The 25,116-nt window shown below is 40.2% G+C and overlaps 1 protein-coding gene across 1 annotated transcript in view; it reads left to right on the plus strand.

Moving 5' to 3' along the window:
• myo3a (myosin IIIA) overlaps positions 1 to 25,116 on the plus strand; it is a 182,750-nt gene that overhangs the window by 66,497 nt on the left and 91,137 nt on the right. Inside the window, exons 8-14 of the mRNA XM_034166350.1 lie at positions 10,772 to 10,837; positions 12,395 to 12,550; positions 12,873 to 12,914; positions 14,523 to 14,619; positions 17,647 to 17,763; positions 21,713 to 21,817; positions 22,125 to 22,208. Coding sequence (XP_034022241.1) covers positions 10,772 to 10,837; positions 12,395 to 12,550; positions 12,873 to 12,914; positions 14,523 to 14,619; positions 17,647 to 17,763; positions 21,713 to 21,817; positions 22,125 to 22,208 — 667 coding nt within the window. The remainder of the gene's footprint in view (positions 1 to 10,771; positions 10,838 to 12,394; positions 12,551 to 12,872; positions 12,915 to 14,522; positions 14,620 to 17,646; positions 17,764 to 21,712; positions 21,818 to 22,124; positions 22,209 to 25,116) is intronic.

Genomic DNA, 25,116 nt, shown 5'->3' on the forward strand with positions numbered 1-25,116 from the left:
TAGCAGAAAATATATTTTTTGCACCATTTTCTTGTTTGCCTTTACGTGTCCAGTTACCAAAAGTTAATAATTTCGAGATATCTGCCCAAGTAATATTCATAACTGTAAATTGTGCTTGTCAAGTGAAACTGCTGCACTTCTGTCTATCCATATGGCAAAATCTTATGCATCCTAAAACTCAAGAACCATAAAACTCTCAAATGTAAAATTTTTATAAATTACTACTGGGAGGCCAACGATCTACCTGCTAAAAAAACATGCATTTCTGACATTTACGAGGTCTGTTAGAAAAGTAACAGACCTTTTTATTTTTTGCAAAAACTATATGGATTTGAATAATGTGTGATTGCATCAGCCAAGCTTGAACCTTCGTGCACATGCGTGAGTTTTTTCACGCCTGCCGGTTGCGTCATTCGCCTGTGAACATGCCTTGTGGGAGGAATGGTCCAGCCCCCTCGTCAGATTTTTATTTTCAGGAAATTGGCTGATCGACTGCCGCTTTGCTTCATCAAAGTTTTTTCAGAAACTGTGAGAGACAGCCAGGTGGAAACCATTCGGAAACTTCAGATGGCTTTCGGTGAAGATTTTATGGGCATCATACAGATTAAGGAGCGTTACAACCGGATTAAAGACAGCCCAGAGCGGCTGAGGGTGCACCGCGCTTCGAGCGGCCATCGATAGGCTGAAACGACCAGATCATTTCCAAAGTGAATGCTTTGTTGATCCGGGACATTGTCTGACTACCAGAGAAATGGCAAGACAGCTGGACATAGCACTTTTTCGGCACATTCCACTGTTACAGGAGTTTTTGTAATGGAAAGAGGAACGGAGAAATTCGCACATCGGGACGGAGGCGCAGGGCACAGTACAAAAAGCAACGCTGTGATGAATCCTCACAGGACATGTTGTGGCATGTCCAGCTCGTCCACAATTTCTCGGATAGTCACACAACTGAAAAGCCACCGAAAGCCGTCTGAATCTTCCGAATGGTGCAAGAGCTGGGCATGTTATAACAAGTCCTGTAAGACAAACATGGAGGTGCTTTTGTCCCGCGCCATGAGCGGCTCTGTGGTGAATTCCTCCGCTCCTCTTTCCATTACAAAAACTCCTGTAATAGTGGAATGTGCCGAAAAAGTCAAATCCATATGGTTTTTGCAAAAAATAAAAAGGTCGGATAGTTTTCTAACAGACCTCATAGAAATGCCTTTTTTAATGAATGTTGGGTTTCAAGTAGAATGTATGTATAGTCAACTTCTTTCAGAAGTTGACTTTTGGCAAAAATAAGATGGGCTGACAGCCAAATATCAATTTACAGTTTTTTCATTGACCTTGTGGGCAGTTTACTTGTTCCTACGAAGTTTGGTGAAAATCCATCAAACCATTTCTTGTTCACAGACAGACACACAAACACACCGATTACAAATACCTTTCTTTGTTGGCATGCAGGATTAACAAAGCTGTTTTTAGATTGATGTGATACATCAAAATCCATTATATTTTAATAAGCTTGTCACAGTATCTACTTGCTAAAAGATGAAAGCATGTATTGTTTTTGAGTTATCGTGCTAGCATAATGGAGGTGGCGGACACACTCCACTGGTCTGTCTATTCACTCACTGCATTTTACTGGCTACATACCAAGGCTTTTTCAGTGTCTAGGAATTTCTGTTGCACCAGCCAACTACCATTTATTCACACTGTTAGCAAAGCAAGGTTGGCTAGTAACGGGTAGCAGTTTCATGCCATGTGCTTCTGTCAATCACAGCACTGGACCACCCTTATAAAAATCAGCTGACTTTTTGAATGCTAAATTATCAAATTGGACAACAGGACATATAGTACATGATGAGGATGACAAAAAATAACACTGGAAGGCTAAACTAATGTCCAGTTTTGTTTCCGTCATCTTCCATAGACTTAAGTGGAGGAGGCAGAGTTCTGTCACTGTACTGCAGTCAGCCACTAAGGGGTGACAGCCAGCATTTTGCCTCCTTTTAGTAGATACTTATACAGTGAGGAAAATAAGTATTTGAACACCCTGCGGTTTTGCAAGTTCTCCCACTTAGAAATCATGGAGGGGTCTGAAATTTTCATCTTAAGTACATGTCCACTGTGAGAGACATAATCTAAAAAAAAAAAAATCTGGAAATCACAATGTATGATTTTTTTATAATTTATTTGTATGTTACTGGTGCAAATAAGTATTTGAACACCTACCAACCAGCAAGAATTCTGGCTCTCACAGACATGTTAATTTTTCTTTAAGAAGCCCTCTTATTCTGCACTCTTTACCTGTATTAATTGCACCTGTTTGAACTTGTTACCTGTATAAAAGACACCTGTTCACACACTCAACCAACCACACTCCAACCTGTCCACCATAGCCAAGACCAAAGAGCTGTCTAAGGACACCAGGGACAAAACTGTAGACCTGCACAAGGCTGGGATGGACTATCAATCAATCAATCAATCAATTTTATTTATATAGCGCCAAATCACAACAAACAGTTGCCCCAAGGCACTCTATATTGCAAGGCAAGGCCATACAATAATTACGTAAAAACCCGAACGGTCAAAACGACCCCCTGTGAGCAAGCACTTGGCGACAGTGGGAAGGAAAAACTCCCTTTTAACAGGAAGAAACCTCCAGCAGAACCAGGCTCAGGGAGGGGCAGTCTTCTGCTGGGACTGGTTGGGGCTGAGGGAGAGAACCAGGAAAAAGACATGCTGTGGAGGGGAGCAGAGATCAATCACTAATGATTAAATGCAGAGTGGTGCATACAGAGCAAAAAGAAAAAGAAACACTCAGTGCATCATGGGAACCCCCCAGCAGTCTAAGTCTATAGCAGCATAACTAAGGGACGGTTCAGGGTCACCTGATCCAGCCCTAACTATAAGCTTTAGCAAAAAGGAAAGTTTTAAGCCTAATCTTAAAAGTAGAGAGGGTGTCTGTCTCCCTGATCTGAATTGGGAGCTGGTTCCACAGGAGAGGAGCCTGAAAGCTGAAGGCTCTGCCTCCCATTCTACTCTTACAAACCCTAGGAACTACAAGTAAGCCTGCAGTCTGAGAGCGAAGCGCTCTATTGGGGTGATATGGTACTAAGAGGTCCCTAAGATAAGATGGGACCTGATTATTCAAAACCTTATAAGTAAGAAGAAGAATTTTAAATTCTATTCTAGAATTAACAGGAAGCCAATGAAGAGAGGCCAATATGGGTGAGATATGCTCTCTCCTTCTAGTCCCTGTTAGTACTCTAGCTGCAGCATTTTGAATTAACTGAAGGCTTTTTAGGGAACTTTTAGGACAACCTGATAATAATGAATTACAATAGTCCAGCCTAGAGGAAATAAATGCATGAATTAGTTTTTCAGCATCACTCTGAGACAAGACCTTTCTAATTTGAGAGATATTGCGTAAATGCAAAAAAGCAGTCCTACATATTTGTTTAATATGGGCTTTGAATGACATATCCTGATCAAAAATGACTCCAAGATTTCTCACAGTATTACTAGAGGTCAGGGTAATGCCATCCAGAGTAAGGATCTGGTTAGACACCATGTTTCTAAGATTTGTGGGGCCAAGTACAATAACTTCAGTTTTATCTGAGTTTAAAAGCAGGAAATTAGAGGTCATCCATGTCTTTATGTCTGTAAGACAATCCTGCAGTTTAGCTAATTGGTGTGTGTCCTCTGGCTTCATGGATAGATACAGCTGGGTATCATCTGCGTAACAATGAAAATTTAAGCAATGCCGTCTAATAATACTGCCTAAGGGAAGCATGTATAAAGTGAATAAAATTGGTCCTAGCACAGAACCTTGTGGAACTCCATAATTAACCTTAGTCTGTGAAGAAGATTCCCCATTTACATGAACAAATTGTAATCTATTAGATAAATATGATTCAAACCACCACAGCGCAGTGCCTTTAATACCTATGGCATGCTCTAATCTCTGTAATAAAATTTTATGGTCAACAGTATCAAAAGCAGCACTGAGGTCTAACAGAACAAGCACAGAGATGAGTCCACTGTCTGAGGCCATAAGAAGATCATTTGTAACCTTCACTAATGCTGTTTCTGTACTATGATGAATTCTAAAACCTGACTGAAACTCTTCAAATAGACCATTCCTCTGCAGATGATCAGTTAGCTGTTTTACAACTACCCTTTCAAGAATTTTTGAGAGAAAAGGAAGGTTGGAGATTGGCCTATCATTAGCTAAGATAGCTGGGTCAAGTGATGGCTTTTTAAGTAATGGTTTAATTACTGCCACCTTAAAAGCCTGTGGTACATAGCCAACTAATAAAGATAGATTGATCATATTTAAGATCGAAGCATTAAATAATGGTAGGGCTTCCTTGAGCAGCCTGGTAGGAATGGGGTCTAATAGACATGTTGATGGTTTGGATGAAGTAACTAATGAAAATAACTCAGACAGAACAATCTGAGAGAAAGAGTCTAACCAAATACTGGCATCACTGAAAGCAGCCAAAGATAACGATACGTCTTTGGGATGGTTATGAGTAATTTTTTCTCTAATAGTTAAATTTTTATTAGCAAAAAAAGCCATGAAGTCATTACTAGTTAAAGTTAAAGGAATACTTGGCTCAATAGAGCTCTGACTCTTTGTCAGCCTGGCTACAGTGCTGAAAAGAAACCTGGGGTTGTTCTTATTTTCTTCAATTAGTGATGAGTAGTAAGATGTCCTAGCTTTATGGAGGGCTTTTTTTATAGAGCAACAGACTCTTTTTCCAGGCTAAGTGAAGATCTTCTAAATTAGTGAGACGCCATTTCCTCTCCAACTTACGGGTTATCTGCTTTAAGCTGCGAGTTTGTGAGTTATACCACGGAGTCAGGCACTTCTGATTTAAAGCTCTCTTTTTCAGAGGAGCTACAGCATCCAAAGTTGTCTTCAATGAGGATGTAAAACTATTGACGAGATACTCTATCTCACTTACAGAGTTTAGGTAGCTACTCTGCACTGTGTTGGTATATGGCATTAGAGAACATAAAGAAGGAATCATATCCTTAAACCTAGTTACAGCGCTTTCTGAAAGACTTCTAGTGTAATGAAACTTATTCCCCACTGCTGGGTAGTCCATCAGAGTAAATGTAAATGTTATTAAGAAATGATCAGACAGAAGGGAGTTTTCAGGGAATACTGTTAAGTCTTCAATTTCCATACCATAAGTCAGAACAAGATCTAAGATATGATTAAAGTGGTGGGTGGACTCATTTACATTTTGAGCAAAGCCAATTGAGTCTAATAATAGATTAAATGCAGTGTTGAGGCTGTCATTCTCAGCATCTGTGTGGATGTTAAAATCGCCCACTATAATTATCTTATCTGAGCTAAGCATTAAGTCAGACAAAAGGTCTGAAAATTCACAGAGAAACTCACAGTAACGACCAGGAGGACGATAGATAACAACAAATAAAACTGGTTTTTGGGACTTCCAATTTGGATGGACAAGACTAAGAGTCAAGCTTTCAAATGAATTAAAGCTCTGTCTGGGTTTTTGATTAATTAATAAGCTGGAATGGAAGATTGCTGCTAATCCTCCGCCTTGGCCCGTGCTACAAGCATTCTGGCAGTTAGTGTGACTCGGGTGTGTTGACTCATTTAAACTAACATATTCATCCTGCTGTAAGCAGGTTTCTGTAAGACAGAATAAATCAATATGTTGATCAATTATTATATCATTTACTAACAGGGACTTAGAAGAGAGAGACCTAATGTTTAATAGACCACATTTAACTGTTTTAGTCTGTGGTGCAGTTGAAGGTGCTATATTATTTTTTCTTTTTGAATTTTTATGCTTAAATATATTTTTGCTGGTTATTGGTGGTCTGGGAGCAGGCACCGTCTCTACGGGGATGGGGTAATGAGGGGATGGCAGGGGGAGAGAAGCTGCAGAGAGGTGTGTAAGACTACAACTCTGCTTCCTGGTCCCAACCCTGGATAGTCACGGTTTGGAGGATTTTAAGAAAATTGGCCAGATTTCTAGAAATGAGAGCTGCTCCATCCAAAGTGGGATGGATGCTGTCTCTCCTAACAAGACCAGGTTTTCCCCAGAAGCTTTGCCAATTATCTATGAAGCCCACCTCATTTTTTGGACACCACTCAGCCAGCCAGCAATTCAAGGAGAACATGCGGCTAAACATGTCACTCCCGGTCCGATTGGGGAGGGGCCCAGAGAAAACTACAGAGTCGGACATTGTTTTTGCAAAGTTACACACCGATTCAATGTTAATTTTAGTGACCTCCGATTGGCGTAACCGGGTGTCATTACTGCCGACGTGAATTACAATCTTACCAAATTTACACTTAGCCTTAGCCAGCAGTTTCAAATTTCCTTCAATGTCGCCTGCTCTGGCCCCCGGAAGACAATTGACTATGGTTGCTGGTGTCGCTAACTTCACATTTCTCAAAACAGAGTCACCAATAACCAGAGTTTGATCCTCGGCGGGTGTGTCGTCGAGTGGGGAAAAATGGTTAGAAATGTGAATGGGTTGGCGGTGTACACGGGGCTTCTGTTTAGGGCTACGCTTCCTCCTCACAGTCACCCAGTCGGCCTGCTTTCCCGGCTGCTCGGGATCTGCCAGAGGGAAACTAACGGCGGCTAAGCTACCTTGGTCCGCACTGACTACAGGGGCCTGGCTAGCTGTAGAATTTTCCATGGTGCGGAGCCGAGTCTCCAATTCGCCCAGCCTGGCCTCCAAAGCTACAAATAAGCTACACTTATTACAAGTACCATTACTGCTAAAGGAGGCCGAGGAATAACTAAACATTTCACACCCAGAGCAGAAAAGTGCGGGAGAGACAGGAGAAGCCGCCATGCTAAACCGGCTAAGAGCTAGTAGCTGCGCTAAGCTAGCGGATTCCTAAAAACACACAAAGTGAATAATGTGTAAATAATTTAGAGGTGATTCAGCAGAGGGAGTGCTTTAGTTAAGGCACGTGAAGATTACACTGTGAAACAAATCGCTTTCTAGGTAACTAGATCAATCTAACTGCGCAGATTAACAGCTAACAGATACAGCAAAACAGCGCTGTGCTCCGGAACAGGAAGTGATACAATACCGCAGTGAGAGCCAACCACCAGTAGAGGCAAGCAAGAGCCAAAATCAGGCCACACAGGACAACAGGCAAGCAGCTTGGTCGAAGACAACAACTGTTATGATTATTTATTAGAAAGTGGAAGAAACACAAGATAACTGTCAATCTCCCTCGGTCTGGGATTCCATGGAAGATCTCATTTTGTGGGGTAAGGATGATTCTGAGAAAGCACAGAACTACACAGGAGGACCTGGTCAATGACCTGAAGAGAGCTGGGACCACAGTCACAAAGATTACATTAGTAACACATGATGCTGTCATGATTTAAAATCCTGCAGGGCAGCAAGGTCCCCCTGCACAACCCAGCACATGTCCAGGCCCGTTTAAGTTCACCAGTGACCATCTGGATGATCCAGAGGAGGCGTGGGAGAAGGTCATGTGGTCAGATGAGACCAGAATAGAGCTTTTTGGAATCAACTCCACTTACCATGTTTAGAGGATGAGAACAACCCCAAGAAAACCATCCCAACCATGAAGCATAGGGGTGGAAACATCATACTCTGGGGGTTCTCTTCTGCAAAGGGGACAGTACAACTGCACCGTATTGAAGGGAGGATGGATGGGGTCATGTATTGCGAGATTTTGGCAAGCAACCTCCTTCCCTCAGTAAGAGCATTTAAGATGGGTCATGGCTGGGTCTTCCATCATGACAATGACCCCAAACACACAGCCAGGGCAACTAAGGAGGGGATCCCTAAGAAGCATTTCAAGGTCCTGGAGTGGCCTGGCCAGTCTCCAGACCTGAACTCAATAGAAAATCTTTGGAGGGAGCTGAAACTCCAAACCTGAAAGATTTGGAGAAGATCTGTATGGAGGAGTGGACCAAAATCCCTGCTGCAGTGTGTGCACACGTGGTGAAAAACTACAGGAAACTGACCTCTGTAATTGCAAACAAAGGCTACTGTACCAAATATTAACATTGATTTTCACAGGTGTACAAATGCTTATTTGCAGCAGTAACATACAAATATATTATTTAAAAAAATCATACATTGTGATTTCCAGATTTTTATTTATTTTTTTAGATTATGTCTCTCACAGTGGACATGCACCTAAGATGAAAATTTCAGACCCCTCCATGATTTCTAAGCGGGAGAACTTGCAAAATCGCAGGGTGTTCAAATACTTATTTTCCTCACTGTAGTCATGTTGTGACACAAATGCAGTATCATGTGAATCCAAATTCATGTAGGTGAATTAAAGTTGTTAAATATCTACTTATTTCTTTGATAAAATGTTGTTCGGAATGACTGTATGTGGTGAAAATAATGACTGTGTGAAGGGCTTTTCACACCTAACACATTCAATTGCATATTGGTCTAAAACCCGTTATTTTCAATGAGAAGTGTTGAAAAATCAAGCTACCGCGATGCTCCACCGGAAGTGCGCTTTGCTGCTTGTCGTCAGGATGCCGCGGTCAAAGGTCAACCCAATCCAACTTTCAAAGGCCAAATCCTTACAATTTTTTAACTTTAAGAGTAAAAAACAAAACAAAACAAAAAAATAATAAAAAAAACAACAATAACCATTTCTTACATTAGAAAACATGTAATTAAATAGTTTTAAGTAAAAACAAATATATATATATTATTTTATTTATTTATTTATTTTTTTTAAGAAATATTTGTTCATCTGTAAATTGAAACCATAACTTATCCGTTGTTGTTGTCTCAGATGAGATCATTTCTTGGTTAACATTATGAGAAACCTTGGGCATTTATTTTTAGACAAATAAAATAGCATGAAAAGAAATGCATACATTTTAAGTCTGGTAGATTCATTCATATTTGAATTTCAACCAGGAAAAAAGACATCGTAAATATATATAAATATTTATTACAAACACAACAGGATATGATGCAACAATGACTGCAGTGTGTCTGTTAATTAGGATTTCTAAATGTGACATAAACCTCATGATGAAATAATTTTTTAATTTACTCATTTTAATATTTAATTACATCCTTGTTGACTATGTGATTACTTTTAATGTAATAAGGACAGAGTAATTACTACAATTTGAATTTGACTATTCAAGGGGTTGTGAATGCTTTGAAATTATACACAATAGGGGCGGGACTTCTACCTGTGTCTTATTGATTGAGCTTTGACTTCATGGACATGTTTAATGTTTCATTAATTTAATGTTAAAATATAAAAGGAAACAGCTTTTTCAAATAATAACATAGTTGCTCTTTATAGAGCCTTTGTTTTATTTAGAAGTGTAGCAGCATGTGTGTGTTTTCAGAGATGACAGGCGAGCTGGACCCTCAGCACATTTAACCAGATAAAGGTCTCATCTGCAGCTTCAACCTCTTGGTGGAGTTTTTGGAGACACTTTCCTCACATTTTGAAGAGCAGAGATGACCTCTTCTTCCTTCTCGACTTCAGGTTTTGGTGTTTAGCTCCATCATTGGAAGTTTTTGAAGTGTATCTGTATTTATAAGCTTCTCTGCACATCAAATGTTAAAATGTTGCTGATATGGGACAAATGGAGAAATATATTTCTTAAAATATAAAGAAACATGAGTTAACAGTTAAATAAAAAAAAAAGTTATTTAAAGTTGAGACTTTTGTTGTAGTCACAGTAATAACAATTAAAAAACTGTGTAGCTATTTGGTAAAAATAAAAATAGATTGGACAGGTTACAAAACATGTTTATAAAACATTCACTTAGCTTGACTGAGTGATTCTGCAGCTAAAGGCTCAAGGCTAAGCTAACAGGTAAATCTTCAGCAGTGCACTACATTTTATTTTAGTCTCAAATTTGCAAAAGCTGCATTGCTCAAACTGTGTATGTATATATCCAAAAGTGAAGAATTTCAGATTGAGTGTGTCTGCTTGATAACACTGGCTGCTGATCAGTCCTCCCTCGGCCCGGCCTGAAAAAGCTTTTCCCATCAGGGTGACGTCTGTCACTCGTTCTTCTGCTTTTTTCCTCTTAATATTGTGGTTATGACTGGCAGACTGAGTGTTTCACTTTTTCCTGACGTGAATCCAAGATGGTGATTGTTCAGGGTTGTTCACCGGGCCCTCAAAAAACTGCTATTGCCGCGGTTGCCAATGCGTTCAACGCTAGCGAAAATGATCGGTGACGCATTCAATGTGAAAAACCCTTGAGTGTTTGTCATGTCGACAAGAAAACAAATTAATAGTCAGAAAAGGATAAACAAACACCTGATGTTGTCTATTCTGTTGGTGTTGTGTGATAAAGAGAAGATGCATGTCCTCCCATTACAGCAAATTATTGCCATCAGAGCCGCCACTAAAAAAGGCCCAGGCGTTCACTCCTCAAACAGAGAACTTTCTTGTAAAAAGATACTTAAAGAGGAAATGGAACAAATGGGACTCGTCTTGCTTGGCCCTTTAATTGTCTGACTAGGATTTTTGCCGGAGGGACCTTGCAGCCAGGAAGAAGTGAACGTTGCCTCTGGAATCAATCGTGTGCGTCGAGTCGTGGAAAATTGTCGTTCAGAGACAAAGTCGTATCTGTAGAAAGCACTGAGCTGCACTGACACAAATCTTTGTTTTTGGTAATGAATTGTTGCAGCGTGAGGATTCAGTCTCTTCTTTCTGAGCCATTTGTTCTCTGTCCCAACTGTGTAAACGCACTCATCTTTCTATTTATCTTTTACATCATTCCTTTACAGGAATCCTCCACCTACTCTCCACCAACCAGAGCTTTGGTCTGATGACTTTAATGACTTCATCTGCAAGTGAGTGTGTGAATGAGCCACTTGCAGCTGTGAGAATGTCCAACCCCAAATCAGAAATGGTTGAGACAGTATGGAAATTTGTGAGGGGGGCAAAAACCAACCAAACACCAAAATGCAGTGATCAATACATTTACACTGACTTCTTCTTCAATGCAGACAGCAAGAAACCAAGATACTTCATCTTTTATGCAGTCAACATTATTTCATTCCTGCGTTTAATGCCTACAACACTTTCCAAAAAAAAAAAAAAAAGAATGATTGGAAATATAATGTTTAAATCATCACTTTTGCAGCCAGTTTTCTTAAAATATATTAGTTGATGGATACATGAACATTTCCAAGACACTAAATATATCTTGGACTTCATTTACATCAGTCATTAAGAAACACAAACTGTGTCATACTGCATGGAAAATCTGTATCAAGATGGTAGTTCTCAAAAATTGAGTTGCTATGCTGGAGGGAGACTAGTTAGGGAAGCCACCAAGACACTCAGACAACTTTGAAGGAGTTATAGGCTTCTGTGGATGCGAGTGGAGAACCTGGGAATGGTGCTACATTTGTCAGTTGCATTCACAGCTTGATGCTGGAGTGGAGTAGAGAAGGATTGCAAAGCAGGAAAATAGATCAAATCTAGGCCTTCTGGCAAACTGCAGCTGAAATTTTTTGTATTCTTTTTTGAAAATTCTGCTCCATACCACTTCATCATGAAGCTGTGTAACTGGTGATGCAATAGACAAAAATTATCCCAGCTGTGAGTACCAAGAGAATTCTGTAAAAATTATGGTGAATATGTAAATGGTTTTACATGAAATATGTAAATTTTACAGTGTAAACCTGTTTATTGTCTATTTAGAAGAAAAAATCTCAGCAAAACAGTCACCTTATGATTAATTATCCTCAAAATGTAGTTTAAACAGACACATCACCTCTTTTTTTCAAACCCTTAATTATCAGTATTTTACTGTATTCATGCAAATTCTCATCTGTAACATGTAACTGTATTGTACAGTTTTTGGTATTACGGTTTTTCTGTGTTTAAACTAGTCATCTGTAAATTCTACAATGGTATATGATTATTTTAACATATTTGTACTGTTACATTCACACTTCCGTTTTGTTCCACATTTTACACATTATGGCTGTAAAAATTAAACATTACTCCATTGTCTTTCTTTTTACAGTTTGTATGTCGTGATTTCACTGTTAATTTCACATATGCTTTTTTACTGTGCAGAAGACTATAACTCCTTTGAGTTGTCGGGGTGTCTCGGTGGCTTCACTCACTAGACTCCTTCTTACACTCAAGAAATGTACATGTATCCATCCCCTGACTTGTCTGAAAATAAATGACTGTAAAAGTGATGACTTAATCCTTATATTTATAGTAAATTAGCTCAATTGTTTTATTTATTTATTGTTTCATTTTCCATATTATCCCAACTTATGATTTGGGGTTGTAGAATTTTCCATGTTTTACATGTCTGTAGCAGATATCGTGCATTTCAAAAGCCATTTGCATCAGCATAAAAACCATTTCCACTCTCTTCCCCACAGATGTCTGATTAAGGACTTTGAGCTGAGACCAAACGTGTTTGACCTGCTTCAGCATGCCTTCATCAACCAGATAGTCGGCAGAGAAAAAATACTACAAAAACAACTGATTGAGCTCATTGCTCTCAACCAGCAAATAGGAATCATTGAAAAAACAAGGTATCGACTTTACTGTATTACGATATTTCGGCATATGTGTGCAACACAGTAGACATTCACTATTGCTCCAAACCCCAATGAAACCGTAAAGCCTGCCAGCCTTCCTGTCAGTGACTTTAATATAGCGCTGCCGGCTGCAGCTTACATTTAGCAGGCGTCTAAATAATCCAAATTACTCTCCTCGCTGAGTTTTTCAAGCCCTGTCACCCTCACATAAACAAGAGTTCCATCCTTGAGGTGCACACTGCTCTCTGTTTGTGCCACAAGTCGAAATGTTGACCCAGAAAGTCATGAAATGTTAATCTTATTTCTGTCATTGAAGCCATCACGGGAAAACAGGCAAGAACACAGACAGTAACGACAGGTAACGCTGTTTATTTGACCTTTACGCCACATTAGTTGTAGATGATAATCGGCTTGTTCAGTGCTGTCAGACCTGTTGTTCATATGTATTTGGAGTAATTGTCATCTTGTTGTCCCACGTTAGCATCACTGTCTGTGATCCATATTGCTGTGATTTTTTTGTTTGTTTGTTTGTTTTTTGTGGCACCCAGGCGTGATGCTCTGCTGCATCCAGAGGCACAAACATGTTTATAAACCAGATCCAGCAATTGACATACTTATTTTCCGGAGTAGAAGTTGCATTTTTTTTAAGGCAAAGGCTATACGCCCAACCGTTGGGCAGATAAATATAATGTCTTACCTTATTTGCCCAACTGTTGGGCAGATAAGTCATACATTGAACGTTACATGCACAACTGTTGGGCAGATAAATATAATGTCTTATCTTATTCGCCCAAACATGATCATGTATTTGACACATTTTGTGCATCTAAACTACACTTTTTACACCACTTTTTAAGGCTCTATTGTGGCGTATGTTTGACACATTTAATGGCGCCGTCTTTAATTACTGCGAAAACACCGCAATGGATGAAAACAGACAAACTTCATAAGCATTTTGAACGGAAGCCTGTTAACAACGTCAAAACAGTTTTTGAACAAAATGCTGCTTGTTGGCTGTAACATGGTGTTAGTTTGACACTGTTCCCTGTGTGTGATGAGCCAAACAGAACCGCTTTAGATCACAGCTCCTCCGCGGGCTGCGAACCCTCCCGCAGCCGGCGAGAAAATATTCGCCTTTTTTCCCTCCTGCGTTGAAACCGGAAGTGAGCTTACAAGTGCGCTCATTGGTTGGTTGTGGTTGGGCATATATGCTTGTGTATTTACTTTACTGACTCAACGGTTGGGCGTATAGCCACTCCGTTTTTTTTAAAAACTAGTTTCCAAGGTCCCCTACTTATACTCAGGTGCAACTTATATACTGAAAAATCATGTGTTTATTCATGACAATAATGACAATGACAATAATAATAATAATAATTATTATTATTATTATTATCATATCATCAACTATATAATCAGTTATATAACATCATCTATGTGACTTTCCCAGGAATCAAAACACAAAACAAAATAAACTCCAATAATAAATGAATACATGTCAAGACTACAACAATGAAAAAAAAAAAAACTAATTAAAGTTGAAAATACAGAAAAAAGCATGTGACTTGTATTCCAGTGCAACTTTTATATGTGTTTTTTCCTCTTCAAGAGGCATTTTGACAGGTGCGACTTATACTCTGGAAATTACAGTATTTCTGTTGCTAAACAGATAAATTAGAAGGACCCTTGGTAGCACACTTAATCCACCTTTTATCCCGATTGCTTACCTTTAAAACTGACAGCTGAACTTTAAACCTGATTTATGTCCTTTGATCATGAGTTTTGGATGTTGATCCCACCACAATCACCACATTTGGCAACCTGACTCACTGCTGATTCTTCTGTGCACTGAAATAGTCATGATCTATTGATTTTGGGTCTTAAATTATTGAAGGTATTCATGCAGTTCAGGTTTGTATAAAACATTCTTTGTGAAGAAATCTTATACATTTTTTTTAAATTCTAGGCATGAACGCATCCACACCAAAAAAGGAAGCCATATGAAGTCACAGGCAGATCCAAATGCGGTGGAGGACCTCGCCACCTTAGAATTTCTAGATGAGGTAAGGAGATAAACAGTAGTGGTACAAAACACAAACTAAGTCGCTTAATTCCAGCACCCTTTTTGTAAATTTAAATTGTTTGTTGGTAGATCAGTTGACCACCATGTCCTATTTTAGGCAGATCCAAGATTGTTTTATCTGATGAAGAAATATTACATCAACTTTAACAGGGAAAGAATAAAATTGTCATGTGTTTTGGCTCCTACACTCTTCAGTGCCTACATGGACTGGCTGTTAGTGTTGTGAAAGTGTAGTGACACGGACCCACAACAGGGGGCGCAAATGAACGGTCAATAGATGAGCCAAAAAGTAACAATTTAATGTTGTGAAGGTGCACAACGAATACACAGACAATCTCAGAATCTGATAACAGTCAATCCACAAAGGTGACGTGTGGGCAGGCTCGAGGATAGAAGACGTCTGTCCTGAGAAGAGCCGGAACCACACGATTTCCACCGCCACCGAAGCTGGTGAATACTGGAGCCGCCAAGTCCCGAATTCCCAGGTGATCACCGTCCCCGACTGTCGGATCTGGTACTGCTGGCGAAGAACAAAGACAGTCAAATGTGGATGTGTGTACACCCCGTAACAACGGTGGGAATGCCACCTCCACCTTTAACACACACTCGTGCAGCGTCTGTTTAACCACTTATCTGACGAGACGAAGGACGAAACAGTCGTGACCCACGCCGGTCCTCTGGTTGACAGCTGCAACACAATAGCTCTGGAAATCACTGAATGCTGGCAGAGAATATTACCTCCATAGAAGTACGATCTCGGCGATGAGGTGGAGATGACGTCTGGGTTTTATGGAGTGAGATGATGAAGAATGAGTGACAGCTGTCAGGAATTAATGAGTGACAGCTGTCACTCCCGGCTGTGTCCGTGGCGGCAGCGCCCTCTCGTGCCTGAAGCCCGCACTTCAGGCAGGGCGCCCTCTGGTGGTGGGCCAGCAGTACCTCCTCTTCTGGCGGCCCACACAACAGTTAGGTTGGGTTTTGGAAATAGTGCAGCAGTTAAGACAATATTTAGAGCGGAATTCTGCAAATGGTGACACAATCATCAAATTTTGCACAAATACTCCTTAGACATTACTCTTTTGAAATAACCAATTACACACCTGAATTTTCAATAAGCTGCCAGGTTGGGGTCAATTGAAGAATTACACAGGAGTCAAAATTAAAAGATGGTCTAATCATATTGAAAACTATATGACATTATTCGCTTGATCATAAGGATTCCAAAAAGGTATAGTTTGGTCTATCTGTGACTGAATGTTATGGAGTTATGGGGTAAAAACAGAAAGAATGGTGACAGAGGTCAGTTTCAGATTGTACAGGCAACCAATAATTTGCATCACGTTTTACCAAAACTGGGGCAACTTTAACTTTTGACCCCTGTACCAACAGGGTGGACAGTCGCCCATCATGCGTGCACGTGCCCTAAAACTTATAGTGAGACACTTAAGTCAAGTTTTGAACAGAAGAAAAAACATGTTTGTTTATTTTTAAAATAAAACTGAAATGGTGGCCATTTTGGATTTGAGAAAAGCCATGAGGGGAGAATTTGGGGGGGCTTTTAGGATGATTCTACACATTTTTCTGGATCTATCCAAAAAATGTCAGCTTGTTCCACAAAATTTACATTTTTGACCATTTTTGAGCTCATGCTCTTGGACTAAAGGTCGCCATCTATCCCATCACAGCCAAATGACAGCCAAATTAGTTTCAACGCCCCCCCTAAATAGGCTTGTGCTACATGCCATAGGTCATCAATTTATTTTATTTATTTGACAGGGACATTGCACAAGAAATGTGTTGCACAGACCAGATTTAGCTACAAGCTACTTTTCTTCTGTTGTCTCCGGGCAGAAGCAAGAAACAGCAGGATACAACCCCCACAAGCACCAACAAAAAACACCAGCAACAGATTACTCACAATTAATATATAGTTTTCCAAGACACACTCAATTAATGTTCACAAATCTGACCATCTTTCAACCATTTCTTTGTGTAAAATTTAAACTGTTGCAGAGTGTCTCTCCCGAACAGTCAAAGGTATAGAGATATTATAGATATAGATAGAATCAAGATATTTATCTTTGAGTAATAGAGAATTATGCTTATTAGGGCTTCTTAAACATTTTTTTCTTTGTGTACAAAAAAAAAAATAAATCTGAAATTCTATACTGTAGATAGTGGAAGACCTCTTACTGGGGCACTGAAGGGTAGAAGTATATAAACCACATTAGACAAAACTGTAAAGTACAAAAGTTAAAATGAAAATTAAAAAAAACATTAGCAATAAAGTATGAGGAATTAGTGGTATTAAATACTACAAACAGCAGGAACAGCGAGGTGTTTATGAGCAGCAGGAAATTAAAGTTGAATTCCTCAAATGTCTTCTCGTGTTTATCTTTTGATCTCTTGTGATGATCACAAGAATAAGTGTGGCGACAAACTACAGTAACTGTGGCCACGCTACTTGTCTGAGTAAATATGCTCACAGTTGTATGCCTCTAATGTTACTGCTGATATTTGGTTTACCAACAACATTCCGCGTCATCTTTACCCAAGAACCTATGTGGGTTGAGTGAGAAATGCACAGCGGAATCTTTTGCACAAATCATATTTTGAGCAATTTATCAAACCTGAGCGCCGCGCTGACACGTTGAACGATACAGTAAGTCTCAGTTGCAGCGGATATTTCCAACCATCCTTCAAGATGTGCAGCGCGGCCGTACGAGGGCCGCGGTGCTGTTGTTGATGTACCTGTCCCAGCTGTGGGATGACATGAAAATTAATCACCATATGACAGGATGATAATACATCGACGTAACAGTCGTTGCGGGCCTCGACTTGAGAAGCGGGACAGAAGCTGAAGCTCCGTCTGGTTGTAATAATGATTTTTCTGTTTGTCCTGACAGGCATAGATGTTAATTTGTTTGGAATTCAGTCACCTGGAAAATATTAAACCCTTGTTTTATAACCTGGAGAGTGAATCATATTTGTTGCTTTTATCTTTCAGAACACGGTCACGGAGCACCTTCAGAATCGCTACGGAAAAGAGCAAATCTACACGTATGTGGGCGACATTCTCATTGCAGTCAATCCTTTCCATAACTTGGAGATATACACACCACAGGTCTGTGCTGCAGCACCACTCAATCACGACAAACACATTTATAGATATGTATTATTTTATGTAGGACCTCCCTTCGCTAGGTCACGACACCATGAAGACAGTAAGGGTGACAACAATCTGATATTTGACCCCAGTGACCTTGATGCTCACTCAAATGATGGACCTCTGGCTGATCTTGCTTGGACTGTTCTGGAACTCACCCAGATGTGAGTCAGATTTAGTCCATTTCAGGTTGAAAATCAAATTCCTCGATCTTAACATTTGCCATTTATCTATTTTAGTGGCAATTTCTGGTCCAACCTTCATTGGCACATCTGGTTTGGTAGAAATGAGCAAAAGAACCTGGTAGGAGTTACCCAACAAACAGGCAAACAGACATGATCTTGACCCAATGACTGACATTTGGTAAATTTGAAGTCACCTTGGCAATTCTAGAACACGCACCCAACTGTGTGCCAAGGTCAGTGCCATTCAGAGTGAAACTGTTTTCTTAAAGACTGACCTTTGATCAGTGTTAACACAGTTACTTTGAAACGTTACTTTTTTGTTACTTTTTGAGTTAATTTATACAGTTACTTTATACAGTTACTTCATTAGCAGCTTTATGTACTTACTTTATTAGTAGCTGCCGACAACTTGTAACTAAGTAATGTAACTAGTAATCTTAACTTTGTTACTCTTAAGATTGAGTACTCGGAAAAGTAACTATTAGTTACTTTACTGATTCATTACTTTTCTGATTACTCAATCTTAAGAGTAACAAAGTTAAGATTACTGTTACTTTATTGGTTACATTCAACAGCTGCCAACAAATTGTCTGCAGCTGCTAATGAAGTAACAGTATAAAGGGGAGGTGATGGTCTAGTGGTTAAGCGGCGGGCTTGAGGCCAGAAGATCCTTGGTTCAAACCCCCATCAGACCAGAAAATCATTAAGGACTCTTGGGCAAGGTACTTAATCCCCAAATTGCTCCCAGTGTGCAGTGAGTGCCTTGTATGACATCATACTGATGTTGCTGTGTGAATGTGAGGCATCATTGTAAAGTACTTCAAGCTTCTGATTCAGATGGAAAGCGCTATATAAATGCAGCCCTAAAAAACTGTAAAATGTAACTGTAAAAAGTAACTAATAAACTAACTTTTCAAAGTTACTGTGGCAACACTGCATTTGACCTTGACCAAAAGATTCACCTTTGGTAATATTTTATGTCACCTGGGCAACTCTACAACCCACCTACATTTGTGTCTCAGGGTTTGTGGCTACTGGAGTGAAAATCATAGTTAACCTGCATTTCACCAAAGTGGCGGTAGCAGGCAGGGGTGGATCTTGCTATAGGTGATATAGTCACCCACCCAGAGTGGCAACATGTAGTGGGTGGCAAAAGCACTTGCAAAAAAAATCCCAAACCAAAACAAGGCTTTCATTTGCACAAACAGGTTTTTAATCGTTCATTTGCACATCAAGTCAAGCCATGTCATGTCACGGTGTGGGGAGTGGGCATTGTCTATTTTTTTAATCTTCTGCTGACCGCGAAGGTATCGCACACGGCAGACACCCACTGAACAAACAGCCATGCCTAAAAGGACAGAAACTGGACACAGCAGATCTCTGGACAGTTACTGCAATTGGGAGTGCAAGGACGAAGTGGAATGCAGCAAGGAGAGAGGACAGGGAGAAAGCCGGGGAGGAGGAGATGTCAACTGGGCCGCAGAGGAGGCAAAGCGGGGCGGGAAGTCCATCTAGAGATATACACATGAACGAGATGAGAACAGCTGTCACACGCTTTGTTTTCTGAAGTTATAAACGTGTCAGCAAATCAGCAGTGCAACAAAGTTTTGCCATTATTTCAACACGCCTTCCTGTTTCAATCAAGTACAAAGTGCATTCGTGCAGCGCAGCCTGTGTGCACACATTTGACCTTTTTAACTGGCTTGAGTGGTTATTGTCCAAAGTGGAGTCAGGTACATGAGCCCACGCTTACACAGGCAGGCTGGTGGGGCAACAGCCCCCCTAGGTTTTAATATTTAGAATCACTGAATGAGAGCCACACAGGTATAAATATGGATGATCTGTGAAAGAATGTACTAGAAATAAGTTCATTGTAGATCATCAATTACTTTGCTTTCAAAAATATCAAATAGTCACACAGTGGGGAAAATAATAAATCCTGTCTAGATAAAAATGTACATTAAGATGCATCAATAATAGTTTTATAATCAAATTGCAACCCTCTAAATCATAATTGAATTGAAATGTGAGGTGCCTAGAGAGTCACACCCCAAGATATTATTTGCGTAATTAAGAGGGGCATGGCAGCTGGTCTGCTCTGTGTATCCCGTCAGATCTCAGAAGCTAAGCAGCGTGGGATCTAGTTAGTGCTTGGATGAGAGACCTCTTTGGAACAGCTACCAGCAGCTGTGTGTGGTTCTCCATGTAAAACTGGAGTTACGTCAGGTGTAAAACTTGTGCCAAATACTGTTATGGTTAAACTGTTATGGTTAGAGGTTCGGGTGGAACCGAACCGTTGCAAGCAATGGACCCAAATGCAGGGAGCTGGACGTGGAGAAGAGTACAAAGGAAAATATATTTATTTATAATAAATAAAATAAAGGTGCTGTGCTGGGGTGCCTGCAGTGTGGAGAGACGGCCCGCCTCCTGGCAGTGAAATGAGGGAGCTACAGGATCCTGAGCCAGTCTTGAAGGATAATATCAACTAAGGTTTCAGGGTTCAGGACCAGGTGGAATGCTTGCCTCCAAGACCAAGAACTATGGGGAATAAAGACACACAGGGTGAGTGAATGCACTCGTAACGCTGGAGTCTCAAAACTGTCAAGTTCATAAAAGCTTTAACACAGGTTGTTCCAGAGGTCAGGAAATAAAGTTCTCCTGTTAAGAAATAAAGTTCTCAGTTCAGGAATTGTTCATAGTTCATAAGTTGTATTCAAAGGTCAGAGATCAAGTGCTGCATGTTGTAATGCAGTTCCAATTAAACAGGACTTGATACAATATGGGTTCTCAATTGTTTGATATCAGAATTAATGCGGTTCTTAGGAAACGTTCTTGGAACAGTTGTTTATCATAGCACAGTCACAAACAGGAACGGGTGAGAATGGGATCTCACTGAGACAAGGAGAAACTTAACTGGCGTGTAGTCAAGACACACTCTGCCCCAAGAGCCAAGGAGTTCCAAAGTGACGTTGCTGTGCAGGTAGTCAGAGCCAGGATCGAGGTCCGCTTGGGAGCCGTACCGAAATCATCTGGAACATCAGGAAAAGACAGTTCACTCTAATACGGGAATTAGAGGGGAGGCCAGGTTACCTGAGTTTTTGCTGCGGGACGCTTCGGTGTCTTAACCGCACAGCTGGAAGACTCAGTCAAGGTCACAGGGTGGCATTGAGGTTTGATCCTCTTGGAGCCTGCCTGGATCATCGAAGGTGGCTGTGGAAGCTGGCGAGGCAAAACAAGGCAAGCAAGGCAACAGACAAACACGGCACACAAGTATCTAGCAATACATGAACAGAAATTATCAGGGTATAATTATCAGGGTAATTATTATCTCTGATATTGTGTCTCTCCGTGCCTTTTGACCTCAGCCTGTTCCTGACTAGGGTAATAATTATTATCAGGGTATAAATAGTCTATCAATAATCAGTCACTCATCTGATCCAGGTGTGAAACAACCACTGATTTCACTGATGAACTGATTCCATCTGCTCAAAGTGATATTAATCAGTGAAATCACCGGGTAGAGTCAGTGGCTGCAAAGAAAACCTGCACCCTCTTGGCCCTTTCTGGAACAAGTTGCCCACCCCTGCCCTACATGCAGACAGCTACTTTGGTAGAAATTTCCCCAACAACTTGTGAGGAGTAATGGAAAACCTCACAAATGTCTGAAGTTCTATGCTCATGTATTAAATGGGAATTTTCCCCCAATCGCCTTCTTTTCATAGTATACCAAGATGTATATTGGAGCGAAGCGTACAGCAAACCCTCCGCATATCTTCGCTGTGGCTGATCTCGCCTACCAGTCCATGGTGACCTACAATGCCGACCAGGTATTATCCTACTCCCCACAACACAGCCACAGTGTTTGTAGTGTGTTTGTAGTGCCTCACACCCTTAATCTTTGTTATTTTGATAATACTGGTTTAGTGTGTTGAAGGATAATCACAATTTCCCCTTCAGTCAGTCAACCCTTCCTTGCCAACAAAAGCACCTAACTTGTGGGTTTCCACAACCCTATAACTGACATAAAACGATTTAGAAACTGGTGCACATCTTATTTTATGGTAGAATTGCTTTTGTCACAATTAAAAGTGCTTATATTTTGCATTCTACAGTATCTGTCTGACTTCTGTGTAGTGTGTCGTGATCAGCGGTGAGAGTGGAGCCGGAAAAACAGAGAGCGCCCATCTGTTGGTGCAGCAGCTAACAGTTCTTGGGAAGGTGAGCAAATCAACTGTCCTTCTCAAATCAAATCCGTTCAAAAAAATATGTATGACTGACAAGAAGCTACTCGCCATAAGAGCAGAGGTTTACAATTTCTGAAAGAATGATGGTCATTTAAGCTAAAACAATCTCTTGAGTGACAATGTCACACTTGAGGAAGATTAAACTCTAACAAGATCAGAATATATTTATTGTTTCTTATCAATGACGGCAGCTCCAGAAGTTTTGCCAGACTGACTTGATGGGGGCATGATTACTTTGTTGAAGTGCGAGAGAATTTGTCGTAAACATGCAAATATGCATTATAAATTCAGTCTTAAGTATCTGCAAGGTTCATGTCGTGAATTCACACTTATAATGCACAGCATATGATGCGAACAATACGATTACCCTTTGGACAGGACACAAATTTTAAACTGATGAGATAGTATCAGATTAATGTTGTTATAAAGTCAGGTGTTGCATGCAAGTAGCACACATCTGACAAACTAAAGCAGTATTAGTCTGTCAGGGTGGGTCCTGGCTCAGGGCGCGGTTATGTTGTCGTCTGCCTCCCCTTATTTCATCCTCTTGGTTGCCCTTTTATGATCATTTTGTATTATGTTTTCTCTGGTTCTGTATTATGTATCTTTGGCATTTTATTATCTTTTTGTGTTCTTTTTGTTTTTGGTATTGTCACCTGTGATCATTTATCTTTTGTTCTAGTCATTCCATTATCTGTTTTCCTGTAGGTTCTTGTTTTGTTTCTGTTCTTTCTTTATTTTCTGGACATTCCATAGTTTGTTTTGGTTTCTGATATTTTGTGATGGTTATTAGTTATTCTTCAGCCACGTTCTGTTCTAGTTTGCGTTATAATCTGTTCTATTTTATTTTCTGTGTTTGAGAGTAGATTTATACTTCTGTCATATTCAGATTTGGTTCTAGTTATGTCTTTTATTATTCTTGTGCTCTTTTTAGGTCTGTCACTCTGTTTCCTAGTTTGCCCATTATTTTGCTCACGTTTCCTTTTGTTGGTCTGTGGGCACATTATACTTTCACCATTGGTTTTCATTGACTGACTCCTCTTGCTTCGTTTTCACTCACCCTCTCTCTCTTGCCTCTCTTCCTGCCTCTTTGCTTCACCAGACCACACCTCCATCCAGAACCCCCGATTACACGTGCACCTTGTTACATCACCTGTTACTTAAGTCCTCACTTCCCTCGCTGCGGTGCCAGCTCATTGATCTTTTGTATCTTCATTCCAGCCTTGATCTCATCTCGTTTGGCTCATAATGGGCCTCATGTATCAACGTGCGTACGGCGATATTTGAGCGTATATGGGGTGAACGCCAAAATGGCTGCGCTACTTGGCATTTATCAATGTGGTCGTTGGCCTACACTGCGCTGAAAATATACACCAGGTCGAGAGGTGGTGTAAATTATACACCAAAATGAACCAGCGCTGGAATCCACATAAAAATGAAAATGATCAACATGATAAACAGTGCCATTATACAAATCAATGCATATGTTACATAAATAACACTTTCCTGATTATACTACATAATAATCAATACAAATCCCGCTTTTGCGGGATTGCTGGTCTATCGAGCACGATCCGTGGCCACAGCGCTGACTGCAAAGAAAGCGCTGCTCGCCTTTTTCCTCCAGACTTCGAGCCTGGAGCCAGAGCAGCACTGAGCTTAACTTTATGTGGTGTGATCTTTTTAGACAATGAAATTAATAATTACAACTGTAGTGTTGTCATTCCCTTCGCCCGTGCTGCAATCAGGTTGTGTCGTCTCCATTCGTTTGTCACAATAAAATAAATAAAGAAATACATTTTAAGAATAAAGAAATCTGAAAAATTAGGCGTGTCTTATTAATTGAGCGAGCAAATATCCACATGTCAAGAATTATTGACATGTGAAAAGAGAATACAGTGGTCCCTCTCTATAACGCCGTTCACCTTTTGCAGCCTCGCCATTTCGCGGAGTTTTTAGTCCAATTTTGCATGCCTTTTTTTTACAGTGTTCTGTGTTCTGCGTGTCTGTTTATAAGAATCTTCTCGCCCAGAAGAAAAAAGAGCGCCAACAACTACTCATAACTGTGTTTGTCACTCGGAAACAGACACCTGCAGTGAGGTGTGAGTGGAAAAAGGCGCGGCATCAGGACGCAGAGACGCGATCTGTGAAATACTGGTCAGTCACTATTAATAATTTCTCATGTGTCCAACCTCGTAGGTTGATCGTTAAAATTAAATTTGTTAGTTCTAAAAGCCATCATAATAATTTATAGGAAAACGTTCTATTTTTATTTCTCAAACAAATGTTTGGGCCTGAAAACAGTTTGGTCTTATTTTTCTACTAAGGTTGAACTTTGAGAGTGTTTACACACGAGAGAAAAGTGAGAAAATGTTCATGCCTGATTGAGAAAGTGTATAAAGTGGTTTTACAGGGGTTTTACAGCTTTGAAACTTCTATAATAATTGTAAAAAATAACGCTGACTACGTCGCGGTTTCGCGTATTACGGGCTATTTTTAGAACGTAACTCCCGCGATAAATGAGGGACCTAACACTTTTTTGATTATACTACGAAACAATTAATACAACGGCCGCTTTTGACGCTCTATTGGCACGCGTCGTGATTGAAGTTCTTTTTCTTTGCCGTCTTCCTGGCATCGATGTCAGAAAATGAGGGTGTGTCTGAAGCGGAGTCTGAATATTTATGGGCGTGTTTATTATAATTACGATTGTTTTCACCCGCCGCATTTATCAAGGTCACGTCGGGCGTACGCCAGAACTGGGCAGGTGCGCACTGCTTGATACATGTCACTGCAACTTTGGTGTACTTCAAATTTACAACGTAAATTTACGCCACAAGTGCACAACTTTGATACATGAGGCCCAATGTCTTTTGACCTCG

Source organism: Thalassophryne amazonica, chromosome 1, assembly GCF_902500255.1.
Source record: "Thalassophryne amazonica chromosome 1, fThaAma1.1, whole genome shotgun sequence".
Taxonomy (NCBI): Eukaryota; Metazoa; Chordata; class Actinopteri; order Batrachoidiformes; family Batrachoididae; genus Thalassophryne; species Thalassophryne amazonica.